Below are 18559 nucleotides of genomic sequence, written 5' to 3' on the forward strand. Positions count from 1 at the left end.
CTGTAGAAAAGTGCATCGCTCGACGTCATTCTGTGCTTTACACATACTGATGTGTGACCAGAGACATCGGTCCAGGGGTTGTATGAGGCGTCGTCTTTTGGCTTGTCCTCTTCTGTGAGGACACACCAATGTTTCTGTTTGGTTATTTATGAGAGGATGCGCCGCTCTTGAAAACCTGAATGGCAGTGAGCAAGAGTTCACCATGCTCAGCTCGCACAGATGAGGAGGGGAAAGTCAGACTGCTAACTTTGCGTTTGACAGACAGACAGACAGACATCCCCTCTACTTTTGCCGCGGGGTATGTTACGGTACAGCACTCCTTGTGACGGGGCATGGAGCAAGTGACTCAGATGTAAACGCAACCTCGCTCACTCTCTCCAAGGCACGTTGCTCCATCTTGTGACTAAGGTTATCTCTTTCTCTCCCTCTTTTTCTCCCCCCCTCCCTCTCCCTCACTGGCTTCATGCTCTGCCCATCCCCCATCCTGGCTCCGCTGAGGGTAGTGGTGTTGCTGGAATGCCTTGTCTCACCCCCGGCCAGGGGGTGTATTCGGTGTATATAGTATACTGTTAGCCCTATGGTGTGTGTGCGTGTCATGTGTATGTTTGAGCATTTGTGTGCAGCTCTCTGCCTACTGCAGCAGCGAGACAGCCTGAGCCACTGGCATACGCCTGCGTGGAGATATGAAAGTGTGTCACTGGGATAGTTTGTGAGAATGCAGTCAAATGTTGTCCTATGGCTCCTCCAGACTGCCAGCTGAGGTTTACAATGCTTAATTAAACACTTTATTTCAAGTGGCCTATCACTGGATTTGCACACATGCAGTCTCTGGCAAACTGCACACACTTCATCATCATGGACTGCCGGCTTAACAGCCCATGGAGTATTGTACAATTTTCGATGATTACGAAATGTTAGTCCTTCTAATGGATGGCACTCACTGTATCAATGGAAAGCTATTAATCAGAAATTGAATGTGGACCTATCACTAAGGACGATTCATCAATTAGAAACACATGTAGACAAAATGTCTCATCATACCAGGGCTAGCAGAATTTTGCAATGCGCAGCTAGCACTGGAATATGATCAGAGAGTGCAAGGCACCCAAACATATGACACTAAATTATCGTAAGGGGAGGGGTAGATGTGGATGTCATCTACTCCTCCAACCACAAGTGCCCCCCACCTCCATCCCAAACGCTGTAAGAAAGAGAGACTCTGTGTGTGTGTGTGTGTGTGTGTGTGTGTGTGTGTGTGTGTGTGTGTGTGTGTGTGTGTGTGTGTGTGTGTGTGTGTGTGTGTGTGTGTGTGTGTGTGTGTGTGTGTGTGTGTGTGTGTGTGTGTGTGTGTGTGTGTGTGTGGGGGGGAGAGAGAGAGGAGAGAGAGAGTTGTCATGGCGGGGAGTGTAGTGTTACTGTTTGGAGTGTGATATCTGAGCCAGCGTGTTTGAAGTGAGGTCCACTGAGGGGAAGTTGTCCACCAGATCGCTGGTCAGATGACTTCCAGTATGCAGGGGATTAGGGCCAGTTGAGGTGGCAGGTGTGAGGGAACAAACATGACTGGCCAGTGACTGCTGTAACTAGTGCCAGCTGTCTTTTGAAATTATTGTTTTTCAATACCAATTCAGGTTTGCGATACTTAAGAATTGGACAGCAGTTGTAACGTGATCCCCATTTATCTTCCAGTGCCCGTCTTTGTAGAAGATTACGCCATTCACTGTTGTGACAGGGTAAAACCGTTTCCTGCTTAGAATTTGGGCATGTCATCTTATCAGATCTTTCGTGGATGACGTTCTTCTAAAAGGAAGCAAACGAGTACATTTTGCGTCATGAAGCTTTTCTCTTAATGCCTTTAAATGCATATCACTATCAGCACACAATAATCAGTATGCAGCAACACAGCCAGGTGTCCCTTTTCACTAGACGTGGCTTTTACATGTCGTTAGTTGGAGATGGACATCAAATCTCTTTAACGTGTGACATTTGAGCAGGCTCTATCATGTGAGATGTAGCTAGACATTTGAGCAAAACGAGCACACGTATACTTCCTGCTGCAGCACGTTTAATGTGAGGAGGAGAGAGGATGCTAATGCATTTGGATGGACAGGAACTAGAGGGTTCTCAAATCCAATAAGGTTCAGCCGTAGTGCTGCACTTCCATCACATAAAAGTTCAGAGGCGGGAGCTGGCTTCCTTTGTCTAACAACCTTCCTGGGGTTGACAGCTGGATAACCGGAAAATGATACAATTATGTCCTTTCCTAGAATGCTCTCTCTGTGAGCCCTGTTAAACAGGTCGAGGGTTTGCGTAAAATGACAGATATTTATGCATGTGATAATAACTTGGCATTTTATTATCATAAATGTTCTAATTTAGAGTAGCCAATTATTTTCTACCCTCTTTTCCTCCCCAAATTAGTCGTTATGCCAATTTATTCCTCCCCACACACATTTCTGTGTTGTCACTGCTGTTGTTGCGACCGTAGGTCGCACTTACTATCAAAACCTGCACAAACTGTGAGTCAGTCCGTCAGTCAGTCCGTCTGTCTGTCACACCTCACACGTCACACTATTGCCCTGCTCATATCTCCGCAACCGTTGCCCCGATCCATGCCAAATTTTGCACACACGCTCCTTGGCTGCCAAACTACAACCTACAAGGACCCCCAGAGCTCCAGGGACCCCCAGGTCCCTGGGGGACCCCCAGATGTAAAAAAAGACCAAATGTGCAAAAATGACCAAATGACCACTCCAACATGGCTGCTCACGGGGAATTCCCGGGGACCACCGACTCCTGGTGCTCCAGAACGGATGCCAAAGTGGTGGCGCCCCCAGTGGAGGACCCCCTCCACTGCAGCTCACATAAAATGCCGTAACTCGGGCTAGGAGCGTCCGGGAGAGCCGGGGCCGGTACCTATTCGTCCGCCAAGGCAACGCGGAGACCCCACCCCTCATTTCTCACATGGCCCTCTTCTAGCGCCACCATGAGGCCGATTCTTGCAAAACACATTTTTGGACACTGCTCCTACAGATTTTGCCCTAAAATCACGCACATCGGTACACAGTATGTCTACACATTGCCCACACAACTAGGAACCAATGGCAGTTACAGCCCTCTTTGTGTGTACATGTGACCTACGGTCGCTTATCTCCCGATTAGGGAGTCTTACTGGTATCTTACTAGCCTGGGATCACTTCCGATTTCGGGCGTCTTACGTCATTTTGTAGTCAAAACGGACTACACTTTGGCCGGAATCAGTTTTAACCCAAAACAATCCTCCGCGCTCAATTACATAATATTAGTACCTACCCAATAAAACCCTTTGATGTGGTGTAGTTTTGCTTATTTTTTGAAAAGTTTGTTTGGTATATCCATCTTTTAGTCAACTTGCTGCGACTGGCAAGACTAACACTCCTCTAGCATTTAAATAGGGATTGGGGATACAAACGGGGAACCAAAACAAAGCGACGCCGCTACTTCTGCCATTCAGTCTAGACAGGATCAAACGACCTGTTTAGCAAACGAGCACCAGGCTTTTCCCCCGAGAAAGCCTGGTGACGCATGCAAGGTTATATCTTACTGATTCACCTGCCGGTGAGGACTGAGGAGCCCCCACCGGGAGGCCGTCGACCGACTTCTCCCACCCAACACTCCCTGCTGACGGGGAACGCCCCAGCCATAGCATTACGTGCAATATCACGACCAATATCAACCTCCCTGCCTGGCTTCCCTCCCGCGAAACACAGGCCAATTGTGTTCTCATAGACGCCCGACAAAGCCGGATGCACCACGGTGGATTTGAACCCACGACCTCCGTGGTGGTGGGCAGGGACTTTACCACTGTGCCACCCGAGCACATTTTTTATCCGAAATTTACAAATTATTATATCGTCGTTGTCGGGTGAAAACCTTGTATGTCCAATACTGTTCGTTTTAGCATTTTAAAAATGATTTAAACTAGTGAAAACAGCCGATCTACAAGCACACAACGCCTCGCAGCGAAAGAGCGTACAAATTTGAAACTTGGAGATACAAGGTTTCCACCCGACGACGACGATATTCTTTTCTAATATTTTGAATACGTGCGTGCATTATTTAACCACTTTCAACCTGGTGTCCCTATTTTGGGCATGCCATTATAAGGGAGACGTTTGTTGTTTTTTTAAGTTTAAAAATGGCCTATCAAGAATCAAGTTCTGCTGTGCAAAACCATCATATGGCTAAGTATAAAATTGGGCTTAAAGCCGCACGATGTGACTTTTCTCTTCTACCCCGTGTTTGAACCCAGGTGTCATGTGCAAGTGCTGAACTTCACCATTCAGGTAATAGAGCCTGCCTGCTTGCTCGGTCAGGATGAATAGAATTTTGACCTTCAGGTCAAAATTTGTGTCAAACCAGAAACAGGATCTCGTCAAAAGGTCATGTCTCACCTAGACACAGGATCTAAATCAATAGAAGAGTTTGGCAACAAAATACAACCACCCCAATTGTATAACTTATATTGTATTAACATACATTAAAACGTACATTTTATTCATAAAACAAAAGTTACAAAAGTTACACGGTGCCTCTTTAAGTGGTCAACTGTAGCATTTAGCTAAGATGCGGTCATCGTTCCCGATATAATTTGACACGGGTTATTAGGTGCATCAGCTCCTTTTGACCCAGTAGGTTCACTTTTAACTGCGTGCATGCCATACGCATTTTTTGAGGAATACTATGTATAGTATGCGTGTGTGTTTGTGTGACGCGATGACATTCCCGCGGAGTGCCGTGGCAAGGTTTATCAATCATAAACATGAGCCAATGGATCGCCTTACGCTATGGAGATATGGCTGTTTACTCAGCAGTGTGAAGAGCAAAGAGGGAGGGTGGGGGGGGGAGGGGAGGGTCAGCGGGAGTGACTCACATGCCGCTTCATCCATGTACGAGTGAGTGCCAGTGGTGTAATAAAGCAGTGGTTCTCAACCTGTGGGTCGGGGGACCCCCAGAGGGATCCCCAACAGGGACGTGCTGGCCATTGGGAAAAGCGGGCCAACTCCTGAACGGCCGGTTAATTCCCGGCCGGTCCAGGACGGCCATTAGGAATTATTTTTCGCTAAGTAAAGCCCTGCTTCATCATACAAGGCCGTCGCACAAAAGTAGTGAAAACAGCCGATCTACAAGCACACAACGCCTCGCACCGCGAGGCGTTGTGTGCTTGTAGATCTGCTGTTTTCACTAGTTTGAATCATTTTTAAAATGGTTTTGGACATACATGGTTTCCACCCGACAACGACGAAATATAACTTGTGTAATTGGCCCACTGGCTTGTCAAATCTTTGAGTAGCAGCAGCGCTATAGAGAGAGATCTTTCTCTATAGCGCGCAATGAGGGCCTCTACAACTCTTTTTCCCGGGCTGAATCAGGGGCCCAGCACGTCCCTGATCCCCAAATCATTTTGGAGGGTCCCCAGATGATTAGCTTAAAGGACCAATTCACCTCTGGGACAACCAGATCTTATTTTATTGTTGTAATTTTTTTTAGTTCAATCTGTGTTTTTAGATATTTTAGTATTTCAGCATGCTACAAAGCATCATATGATGCATTTTGCATCATATGATGCATTAGAGGATGCAATATCATGCTACAAAGCATCAGTGGCACTGGTTCTCAACCTTTTCAGGCCGCGACCCCCCAAATAATCATATTATAACTGGGGATAACTGCTACACTGTACAATCCTCAGTGCTAACGTATACATTTGTACAATCTCGTTGTTAATCCATCCATTTGTAATGACTCTGATGAAGATGCACTAGCATTGAAACGTTAGTCAATCCTGTTATACTGACACCTGAATAAAAAGGCTAGAACCGTCTGAGCTGCTCCAGTGTCTCTCTCTACTCCATCCATTTGAAACTTAGCGAGTGAACAAACGTAACCAAATGCACCCTTGCGGCAGTTGCGGGTCCATTTGATTTGTAAACTCTCTTGAATGGACACTGAGATTTTGACTGTGTAATAATGAACAAAGCTATCTTGAACCTCATTGAAGCATTCACTGCCCTCGCGACAAATAGATCTAATGGCGAGCTGGACAGATGCCTGGCGGCTTAGCTTGAGGCAGCAGCCTACTCAATCCTTTCGCAAGGAAATGATTGGAATTCCTGGTACTTAACAGGGCTAATGAGTAGAAGAAGGGAATCACAAAGAGGTGTAGGGCGGTTTCCTTCCTTTCTTAACTTTTCTTTGTTTCTTTTTTAAAATCCTCATCACCGGTACATCACATACAATAAATACAATATTTAGCACTAACGGACAAGAGAACAATACATCTGCTATGAATTATGGTAATTCCTGCACAGCAGCTTCTGTGTTCAGGAGTATTTATAAATCATTTGCATCCTTTTACATTTTGATCTGTGGTTTTGCATCAATAGGAAAGCCATAGATAGCTACGCTTGGCAGAAACCTTATTTCACCCCCAACGCAGTATACCAAGCCCCCCCCCCCTCCCGCCCCATTCTCTGGCCAGACGCCCCCTGATTTTATTAATGCCTCCATCAGGAAGTGAGGCCTAGAGTTTCTCTTTACTAACAAACAAATTAGTCTTTGTATTTGAGTGGCTCCACCCCCTCCTCTCTCTCTCTCTCTCTCTCTCTCTCTCTCTCTCTCTCTCTCTCTCTCTCTCCCTGGCTGCTAAGGAGGCGGAGCTGGGAGAAAATTCTCAATGAAACAAAGAAGACATGCAGCTCGATGGCTCACAAGTGGAGCCCAGGGGCATTGGAGTCGATTGGAGAAAGCAAATACTATTTTCTACCGGAGTAATAATTTCCGTTCTATATTTGGAGAAGCAAAACACCCTCCGACAGGAGCAAATAAAGCCCATTCATGGTGATAAACGACGTGCTTCCAATGTTGTGTAGCAGCACATCAGTTTAAGTACAAAGCACTTCATGCAAGGTCTCTGTTGTCACAGCTGAAGTGGATCGTGTCGATCTTTAATGGATATTTCACCCCCCAAAAAAATATATTTTTTCTATCGATTGCTCACTCCATGGAGACTTGAATTCATAGATATTCTTTATTTTTTGTCGCATTCCTAATCCAATAATTTGATGACCAGCAGTGGTTCCCTATGGAGACACAAAGAGCCTGCTTTGTTCCACAGACGACACAAAGAGGTGTAGGAGTATGGTCTCCTCAAATGATTGGCTTAGGAATGTGACAAAAAAAAATCCCTATCCCTTTAAGGGTACTTAGATAGTATATACACACCAGTGTTCGCTGTTGGACAAACAAATATGGGTTACTTTACATTTTATTTCATAAACTTTTTTTTACCAGTTTTGATCCAATCTATGGTATGCCAAATGCCCCAGTCATACAGTTATTACTATGTGACTATAGCTTTTGAGGTTCATTGCTTCCTTATAGTCTCCGTGTGAGACAGTGTTTTGACAAGGATCAAAGACTGTTATTAAAAACATGGCTGTTTGTCTTATTGAGCAGGCCCCATGACAGTGCTGCTCGCTGCGAGGGCATCCTAAGCCTGTAAGAACATAACAGGTTTAGCTAAGGAGCTCATATACGTCAAGGCCTTTATTCTGCTGAACCTTCCCAGCAACATTTCAAAACATCCTGGAACCTGTTACGATGTACCAATTGTACAAATTTGATCTGTAATTAAAGTTGTACTATGTAACTTTTTTTATAAAACAAATCTTAAAATTCTCCTAACTATTAAATCACAAAAGTTTTAGAAGATCCGCGCCGTGAATTTCAGCCTGTAAAGCCTTCTCTGTATGTAAACTGAGATCCTTGCCGTGGACCGGATCTCGCGCCAAAATTGCGTCATCACACTACCGGCCAATCACAGCGAGGGTTATACAACTGCCGGCCAATCACAGCGCATCTTGAAGTGGGGTCGCTATGGCAGCCATATTTGTTGTCGCCCGTTTGTACCATCCCTTCTCTAGGTAATATTGCCTACCAGGCAGGGTGAAGGAGTCCGTATCTCTGGAATTACTGAACGCACAGGAACAAGGGACCCCTTAAAAGATAGATCTCAGCGAGGTGGAGGCAGACGCGGGGGTCTGAAGGTACGAAAAACGTCCGAAAGACGCGGACGCGACCGCGGTTTGCTATAGGGCTAATGACCACTAGTTGGGCATCTTACACAGTATGGCTTTAAGTTTCAAGGAGTGTTACGTTTGCACCCTAAGAGCGTGTTGCAGGCTGTGTGTTTTTTGTACGAAAAAAATGTTTGTGCGTCCCGATAGCCAAATAGTTTAGGGGACTGGCACACAGGCCCGTTGCGTTTTTTTTTCTTCTTCGTTTGCTGCATGATTAAAACGCGTTGGATTTGGTGTGAAATGTAGTGCGGAATCCTCACTGCGGATCCGAAAAGGAGTCGATGAGTTTTTACCGCATGCGAAAAGACTCACAAATCGAACTGGGTTTGGTCGGGGGAAAAAACGCACTGCCGCAGCTACTTGCCAGACACGGCAAATTGGGAGCAGGTGTGCATGCAGTCATAGAGAATCATTGGTTTCTTTAAAAAAATGTAATTGTCACCTTTTTCCGTGCGAAAAATCGCGCCTGTCAGCCCTTTATGCTTGATGCAGCGAGTCTCCGGTTTGATTCCAGGCTGGCCAGACCATTTGCTGCATGTCATTCGCCTGCTCTCTCTCTCTCTCTCTCCCTCTCTCTTTCCTGTCTTTCTACACTGTACCTGTCAATGAATGCTCAAAAAGACCCCAAAAAGCTTTTTGGCTGGTTACACTGGTGCATATTTAGTCTGTGAGAATACCCCTCTCGGCTACGATGCTGTCAATTCCTTGTTGAAGTAATGGACAGGCACAATTAAAAGCAGAGATGATTGTCATCAATAATAAATGTGTGTGTGTGTGTGTGTGTGTGTGTGTGTGTGTGTGCGCATGTGCGTGTGGTGTCAGTGGACGGCTCCAGGCACTGTGGTTTCAAGTGTTGTTTTCTGTGTGCGGAATAGAGATGGATTGCTTTTTCAAATGCCGGGGTCATGCGAGGTGACAGAGAAAGCCTTTTTACAGAGGAGGAGAATTCCATTCCTCAAACAACAGAAAAGTGTATCCTCCACAATAGTGACAGGTTTTGCTGCAATATTAAGTTTGACATTAAAGATGGCGCTCTCCTCGTCCTCAGTCGACCCTGTTCGCGATCGTCTCCTTTGTTACGATAAGAATTAAGAACCGCCGTCTAAAAGACGGTGTCATTTCAGACCATAGTTTCTCGCTGGGAGGGGAGCGAAACAAAGGCACGAATAGTTTCTACTGTGACACAAAGCAACGATAACTTGGTGGATTCTGTACAAAATAGGAAAACAGGGACTGCACTGCACGAGAGCTGCCTTTGAAAGCTGTTATACAGCGCTTGTTTGTGTGTTGTTTGGTGCGTTTACTTGTTACAGTACAAGACATGACATGTTGGTAGCAAAGTGCTAGATCCCGCCACCTTGACTGAAGGGATTTTGCCCTTTAAGAAGATTATTATCATGGAGATTTTCATGAGAAAACTAATCTCTACACTAATCTATGAGCATCTATTTACTATGCCATACCCATTATTTTATTTTATTTTATATATATATATATATATATATATATATATATATATATATTGAAAAAGCTTTCTTCCTTGCTGTGGTAATAAATGCCAATATCATATACCGGTACATATCATGCTTTATGCATCAACATTAATTACTTTCAGAATCAGAAAAACAATCTGCCTCTCATCTGTTAGTCGTTAAAACGTGGAGCAATTTGTTATTGTTTTGATCAGATAAGTAATTTATTTAGTTCGATTATTTCAAGATTTTATAGCCAGTTCAATTTAAATACTGTATAAAGGAAGACACACCACCATATTTATATAACATAAACTGTACAGAGAAAGCACTGTTGAGTAAAACATCAAAAACACTACGACTTGTCTCCTACCAATAACGACAAAAAACTAGAAAGATTGTGGTTGCCAAGACGTGAGTCACATTTGCAAATTAATTTCATTTGAATTTTCCCCATCAATGGGGAAAATGTATTCACTAATAAATTAATGGCCATATATGGAGATCTCTGTGTCAGTCCTTGTCCCTTTTATGCCCATATATGGAGATCCCCAATGTCATCAATATTAAGCCCATATCTTGGAATGCCCATATATGGACATACTGTGTCAGTCTCATGTGGTCTATGACGTCAGACGTCTATGATGTCAGTCACCTCCATATCAGGGAAAAGTTTCATTTTTTGCATTTTCCCCATTTAAAAATTAATTCACTAATACATGAATATAAATGAAACTATATAACCTATCGCTTAGCTTAATGCACCCAGACGTGTCCCGATGAAGCCGGTCGATTTGACACATGGCCCACGTGCGTGTCACCAAAACTGTGGGAGGAGAAGCGCCGCAAAATAAACTTTATCTGTAAAGATGGAAAGATTGAAGGAATAAAGTCGGACAAGTACTATAGCGTCGTTGTCGGGTTAAAACCTTGTATGTCCAAAACCGTTCGTTTAGCATTCATCATTTAAAAAAAGATTTAAACTAGTGGCGTTGTGTGCTTGTAGATCGGCTGTTTTCACTACTTTTGTGCGACGGCCTTGTGTGATGAAGCAGGGCTTTACTTTGCGAAAGAACGTACAAATTTGAAACTTGGAGATACGAGGTTTCCGCCCGACAACGACGATAGTGTGGTTGCCCGGTGATGGCAACCACACTAATAAGAGAGAATGGCTTTCCAGACATATTTCCGGTATATGATTCTAGGCTATAGCACCAGCCTCGATGCAAGACAAAGCATTAATTAATGTTAAACAGAATATCGGTTCGGTTGATGTGTCCCTAACTAGATTCTCAAAGCAACAAAGCTGAGGGAAAACACTGGACTTGAAACAGAGGTTACAAGTGTGTTCTTCAAAATGGCAGGTAGTAGAAAAGGTCTGTTTCAAGCACCAGGCTTAGACGTTTCATTGAGAATTTGTGTCGAAGCTTTAAAGTCCCCCCAAAAAAAGGCATTTGGGACAGCCCTAATTCCTTCCTTCCTTCCTTCCTTTTTTTCTAAGGATTTCTTTGGGCATTTAGTGCTTTATTTACAGTGTAGAGAGAGACAGGAAGCTAAGCGTAGAGAAGGGGAAAGATGTGAAACACACGTCTCCGGACAGAATCCAATTGGAGACATTTATTTTCATTTATTTTCTTTTTTATGCCTTTATTGCTAGTGCAGTGTTTCTCAACCTTTTTTCTGCATGGGCACACTTTTCATGTCCCAAGAATCCATGGGCACACCAACATAAAACGGGGGTGTAAATATCGTCGCTGTCGGGAAGAAACCTTGTGTCTCCAAGTTTCAAATTTGTACGTTTCTTCGCAAAATAAAGCCCTGCTTCATCATACAAGGCTGTCGCACAACAGTAGTGAATACAGCAGGTGCGAGGCGTTGTGTGCTTGTAGATCGGCTGTTTTCACTAGTTTAAATCATTTTTAAAATGGTAAATACAATACTGGCTTTCAAGCAGTTTCAAGGGGCACACTTGACCCTTCTCAGGGGCACACCAAAGGTACCCAGGCACAGTGGTTGAGAAACACTGGCCTAGGTGGAGTAGAGGCCAGGCCTGCAGCTCTCATTTCTATCAAGAAGGATGCATACCATTGTTGGATGGAGAGCGCCCTTCCCTCTCTAATGTGTATTAGTGATGGGCAATTGCGTTCATTTCAGTGAACAAATCATTTCGTTCGCGTTCACGGTTCACATTCACCGTTCATAACGCGATCGTCCTGTGAAAAACACTATTGCAGGAGTGTTTCTACTACGTCGCGAGTACAGCCCGCCCTTCCGTCCTGTGTGCCGGGGGCTATTAGGGGGAGGGGGCGGGGGTGTGAACGAAAGTGTGAACGACACATTTTTTCAGGGATTTGAACGAATCGTTCACGAGTCTTACTAACGATTCGATCCTTATAAATGAATCAACTCGTGAACGACACACCACTAATGCGTATGTCTTTGTTGTGTGTCTTCCAGTCTGTGGCCCGGGCATCGACATCCGCAATGAAATCAGCCAGTTCAAGCGGCTGGAGAACTGCACGGTGGTGGAGGGCTACCTGCAGATCCTGCTCATCTCCGACAAGACCAGCAACCTCAACCAGGAGCTCTTCCGCTCCCTCAGCTTCCCCAAGTTGACCGTCATCACCGACTACCTGCTGCTGTTCCGCGTCTCGGGCCTCGACAGCCTCAGCACGCTCTTCCCCAACCTCAGCGTCATCCGCGGGCGCAACCTCTTCTACAACTACGCCCTGGTGATCTTCGAGATGACCAGCCTCAAGGACATCGGCCTGTACAACCTGAGGAACATCACGCGGGGCGCCATCCGGATCGAGAAGAACCCCGAGCTGTGCTACCTGGACTCGGTGGACTGGTCGCTCATCATGGACGCGGAGTTCAACAACTTTGTCAGTGGGAATAAGCAGTCCAAGGAGTGCGGGGACGTCTGCCCGGGCATCATGGACAACAACAACAACAACCCGCTGTGCCCGCGCACCATGTTCAACGAGAACTACGACTACCGCTGCTGGACCTCCAACCAGTGTCAGAAAGGTACGTCAACCGGCACGTTTGCTTTAAAAAAGTATCCTCGTTTTGTGTCACGGTTGATTTTCTTTTACCCCCCCAATAAGCACAGTATGTTGTGGTATTTTGTGAAAGCGTTTGTGCGTTCATCGTGTGAGCGAGCAAACGCAGATGCACGCTTTGATCTTGGTAGGTGGGTTTTGGTGCTCACAAAAAACACTCTTGAAATTGTGCATTTCTTCATCGGTGAACACATCCCATGAATCCACATGGTGTTTTCACTTCATTTCTGTCAGGCTGCAGGATTGTCCGCGGGCCAGTGCAAACATCTCTTCTCTGTTCATTATAGAGAACCTGTCTTTAGATCAGGCTATTTGTGGAGTGAGGGATGGCTGCAATATTCAGCACCAGGTATTAGAAAGGCAGACTCAGTTGAGGTTAAGAGTCGCTCTGCCAAGAAATGAGCTAGTCTACCTGTCTGGACCTTGCCAGTTAAATATTTGCCTTAGGGACTGTTGGCAATTTATGGAAAGGGGGTATATGGAGGAATTTGGGGGAGGGTCATCCTTGTTTAATTTCAGCCCAGAGGGCAGGGTCAGGCATTTTCTAAAACGGTTCAGTGGAGGGTCATGTAAGTTATATATGTTGGAATTTTGATATTTCTCCATACACTATGCAGGTCTGAGTCCTCCTATTCCACACAGTAAATCACATCTGTTCAGATTTCTCAGTGGGGTTTTAGTTGCCAGCGGCAACGTTAGGCCTCCTCAACACTATTTCTCTGAGTCAGACAAGGCATTAGAGATGGGGACAACTAGGTCAGCTGTCTTGGGTCCTTGCCTGTTCCAAACTAGAGGGCAGTTGCACAATACAACGTCATATACTTGTCTCGTGGCCCTTTTCACACAGACTGTATTGCACAAGGAGAGGCTATCGCCACGATCAGGATCCCATGCTTCATGTTAAATTTGTATCCTGGCGTAAAATCGAATCATCAAGTTCATCTTTTTCATTTTGAGGTGTGTTGCTATGATTATATATATTTCTTTTCTTTGTGTTGGTTATGTACACCCAGGCTCTTGGACAAATCTTTTGGAAAATAGCAAGCACTTGATTGGCCTATTAGGTCAGCAATCATATCTTTTTGGTGTCGACTGACTAATGGAGGGTCATTAGTAGTTTTTGAGCTGTGGTCACACCGTCTCCTATACGTGACCGTGTGTGTGGGTATCCGTCCGTCCGTCCGTCCGTCCGTCCGTCCGTCCGTCCGTCCGTGTCTGTCTGTGTAGCCTGCAATACCTTTTCTGACCACACATGTTAAGGGAGGGGCGCTGTTGTTCAGACCAGGCACACTCACACACACACACACACACACACACACACACACACACACACACACACACACACGCACACACACACACACACACACACACGCAGCCTCCACCGCTCAGTTCACACAAGTGTGATTTTTAAAAGTCTTCAGGGGAATTCTCAGAAACATTATATTTACTAGAAGAACGGTTGATTTACTTCAAAGGCTGCACATAATAACAAAAACACAATAGAGGTCTTCATGGTAAACCAGAGGCCCAGCCTGAGACCCTAATACAAAGTTATTACTATCTGTGCTGCTGAGAGAGGCACATCATTCACAAGCATTCTCTCCGGAAGAATTATACACTTTTTAACTACTTTCAACGTGGCATCCCTATTTTCGCCGGGTCAATAAAGGTGAAAATGTGAGCTTGTACTATATTGTCTATTTTCGCTACACGGCGCCATCATACTACACAGTATAAAATAGGGCATAAGTGGTCAGAATGACAAAATGACAGTGCTTCACTGTCCTTGTGTGGTATTTATGAGATTTTCAGTAATAACTTGTCATGTGGCACACGTCAAAGCAGAGATAATGAGTTCATGGAAAGAAAACTTGTCATGGTTCTAACATAAACGAAGGTTTATAAGCTGTTGACATCAAGCAGTGCCTTAAGGTTTGGCTGAGTTGTTGTGCTAGTTAGCAGATGTTGATGTAGAAGTAATGTGCGGGCGAGAAGGTGATATCAGTGCCAAGGCATGGGCAGCTAGGCTCCTGTCGCCCTCTATTTGTTTGTTTTGCCTCGACTTTTACACACTGTGGTATGACTGGGCGTCTGCTCTCTCCCTCCCTCCCTCCCTCTCTCTCTCTCTCTCTCTCTCTCTCTCTCTCTCTCTCTTTCCCTCTCTCTCTCTCTCTCTGAGAGACTGTCTCCCGCCATATCTCGGTGGCGTGAATCAAAGGAACACAGAAGCGCGTTCTTGCTCGGCAAAAGCCGACGAGGTCGACCTTGAGGCCGCAATGAAAACAAAGTTTTGAACTCCTGCGAACATCACCTCCCCTTTTCCCCCTCAACAGCGATGGTGGGAAAATGTTCCCCCCCAAGCCCTTGTCCATTGAAGACCTGTGTACAGCTCCCAGGGTCACCCGCCTCCCCCCCCCCCCACCACCACCACCCCCCCGGCCCCGTCAATCCCTCAGAACAAACAGTGGAAATCAACCTCTAGTCCCTTCCTTAGTGACCACCCCTGTTTCTATAGACCAGCTATGGTGTTTAGTGTGTTGTGTTCTTGTTTTCCTTCAGACGGGCCATTTAGTGGACCGGTGGAGTCTCGGGAGGTGCGCTGCTGGAGCTTCCTGCGTGGTTGTTGTTGCTGGTTTTAGAGCCCTTCTTGACTGGAGACGGGCCATTAGTTATAGTGTTTTTAATCCCCACCGTTTAACCCACTGGGTCCCAAACACTGGGTCGGGATAGACTAGTGCAGTGTTTCTCAAACCTTCACATTTCAAGGCCTCCCCTTAACTCTGACAATGTACAAATGGAACCAAATGAACCCGTTAGGGTTCATTTGGTTCCATTTGTACAGACTTGTATGGGTCAATTTAGACCCCTCTGTCTAAAGGAACCCACAGAATGTATGGGTCCCTTCATTCTTTTAATTATTATTTCAAAACATTTTCTAAAAACATTCCCCAAATAGCTCTAAGATTTTCATGAATAATAAAAAAAAAGCACAATGATAAGCGCAAAAGTTATTTCATTCCCTGCCAGGCCCGATAGTCCCGAGATTATTCCAATGTCTTTCCCCGCCAGGCCCGATAGTCCCGAGAATTAAAAAAAAAAAAAAAAAATTTTTTTTTTTTTTCCAAAAAAATTTTTTTTCAAAAAAAATTTTGGACCCCAAAAAATGGAGTAGGCATGATAGCAATCGCGAAATTGCATGTTTAACCCCCATAGCAACCCCATCTTTCAAGCATGGCAGCCATTTTGGCAGCCATCTTTGTTAAACATAGTGGCTGTTATCTCATGAATGCCTGAACGGATTTCCATTCGGATTTTTTTGTTTGAAAGCTGTGAGCAATGTGGACACACGTGGTGCATTATCTAGGCATGGGTGTGCATGATCCGTGCACACCCAATTACATGGAAGTCTATGGAGACGAATGGCAGGTGGGAGTACGGAGGTATGTTAAAATGGCGGTCAATGTGTTAATAATAAATAAAAGACAAATCTAAGAAATTCCATAAATTAGAAAACAAAATGTTAAGAAACTGTTAAAATAGCCAATCTACAAGCTCACAAGGCGGCGTGAAGCGGCGCGTTGTGAGCTTGTAGATCTGCCGTTTTCACTAGTTTGGGTCCTGGGGCAAACGTCTATTAAATCTCTCTTTTGGGTCACGAGGCAAAAAGTTTGGGAACCATTGGGTAAACCATTTTTACAATATTTTGACATGCTCTGTAATGATGACCTTCAAGTCACAATCCAAAATGGATACATAGAATCTGACGCTAGACTTCAGTCTGAAGAGACACAGCCAGGGCAATGCTTCAGTCAGTTTGCTACACTTGTAAAAATCCTCAGGGTTAATAAAATTTAGGCCTAAAATGATTGAACGCTTTAACTATTGAAAAATAGCAGATATACAAGCTCACCGCGCGGCACCGAGTGCCGCGCGGTGAGCTTGTAGATCTGCCATTTTAGAAAAAATCATGAAAATTTGAATTTTTACCCTATTCTTTAAGTGTCTTTTTGAATCCTTCCAAGGTTTTTTAAAAAACCTATGTGTCTATGTCAGCAACCCGGCCATTGTCAAAGAGAAGGTCCTTTTCACTTAACTGGAGCTCAGTTAGTCTGTTCTTGAGAGACTACTATGTCAGTGGTTTTCATGTGAAGGACCCCCAAACTGACATGTATTTGGCCACGGACCCCCATCTCAAAATATTTAGTTCCAGGGACCCCCCAGAAGCAAAATCTGAGTTAAAAACGTTGCTTTAAAAATACATATATTCAAAGATTTGCACACATTTTCACGACTTTTTCAAAAATCGCAGATCTACAAGCTCGCAGCGCGGCACTCGGTGCCTCGCTGTGAGCTTGTATATCTGCTATTTTTCAACAGTTAAAGCAGTCAATAATTCTAGGCCTAAATGGGTTAAACTACAAAAGTACAAATGGCACCAAATGGACCTGTAAGGTCTCCGAGGCCTATAAGCAGAGTTCAGGGTAAATGGATCCACCCAAAGGGCCTTCCTTGACAACTCAAGGCTACAGATAAAAGCTCTGGGCAACCCCACAGCAGAGACAGAGCAACGAGGAGCAACTGAAGTAATAGTAATAAGATGACGCGAGGATTAACGATGGTAGCAACAGAGCTATACTTTGCGACGCCGGTTAATATTCCGGGCTTGAAGCAGAGATGAGATAGCCTGGGGGCCAGCCTATATACTAATGCAGCTAACTAAGTGCAGTATCTAGTCTGGAGGTTCTCCCATTCAGAAGAAATTCATGCCAGCCTTGTTTTAACATGGCTGGGATGTCGAGCTCAGCTAGGCTAGAGATGAGAGATCTGAGAGATCTGTGTCTCCCTCTCTCTCAGTGGCGTCAGTTCAGAAAAAGCTACGGTATGGCAACATGACTGGTGTCTTGCACGCGCGCCAGACACCAGTCATGTTGGCAGACCTTAAGAAGTACATTCTATTTCCCCCCGTTTCTACGGTTTCTTGGGCTGGATATGGCAGCCTGGAATGGTTGTTCAAGTGCAGCTAAACTTGGCATGTTAGTAAACGTGCCACAATACCTTGTTAAAGTGACCATTTTGTTACATTTTGTAGTTATTTTACTGTAATTTAACAACATAATACAGATAGACAAAGAGACATTCATGGATTTATATTTAAAGGTAACTTTTATTTCCCCCCCTGGACCCAGGGTATGGCAGCTGCATACCCCTGCCATACCCAATTGACGCCCCTGCTCTCTGTCTCTGTCTCTGTCTCTCCCTCTCCTTCTCTCTCTGTGTGTGTGTGTGTGTGTGTGTGTGTGTGTGTGTGTGTGTGTGTGTGTGTGTGTGTGTGTGTGTGTGTGTGTGTGTGTGTGTGTGTGTGTGTGTGTGTGTGTGTGTGTGTGTGTCTTTGAAGGCAAGATGTGTCTACCTCTCTCTCTCCCTCCCTGTTCAGATTCCTCCCCCCCTCCCTCTCCCTTCGCCCCTCTGCATAATTGTCTTGTTTTTCTCCAGTACAGATGTTCCTTCAAGGGCATGCAGTGGTTTTCTAGTCAATACGGACCAGTCTCCTCTTTAATTACAGTACATGGGTAGGGAGTGCTGTCTCCCTAGTACACTACCCTAGCCTGTGGGCCTTCCAGGCAGACTCACCCAACACAACTCCTCCTCCTCCTCATACTAGGGATGTGACGATATAAACATTTCATATCACGATTATTGTGACAAAAGAAATCGCGGTTTTCGATATTATAGCGATAATCAAAATCCATTCTCCTGGGGCGGAACATTTGCCAAAGAATTGCAGATCTACAAGATCGTCTATTTTTTTGGCAAAGACATTTGATAGAGAGTGAAAAAAAGACTGTATCAAGTACGTTTGTTATAAGTACCTTTTACCAATTATAGAGGGTTAAGTGGTACCGGA

At 44.9% G+C, this 18559-nt stretch overlaps 1 protein-coding gene across 1 annotated transcript in view; it reads left to right on the forward strand.

Annotated features, from left to right (window-relative positions):
- Window positions 1-18559, forward strand: part of igf1ra (insulin-like growth factor 1a receptor) — a gene marked incomplete at both ends in the record, with an annotated part of 148875 nt that overhangs the window by 3698 nt on the left and 126618 nt on the right. Inside the window, one exon of the mRNA XM_080737362.1 lies at window positions 12047-12619. Coding sequence (XP_080593488.1) covers window positions 12047-12619 — 573 coding nt within the window. The remainder of the gene's footprint in view (window positions 1-12046; window positions 12620-18559) is intronic.

This window comes from Nannobrachium achirus, assembly GCF_963921795.1.
Source record: "Nannobrachium achirus genome assembly, chromosome: 11".
Taxonomy (NCBI): domain Eukaryota; kingdom Metazoa; phylum Chordata; class Actinopteri; order Myctophiformes; family Myctophidae; genus Nannobrachium; species Nannobrachium achirus.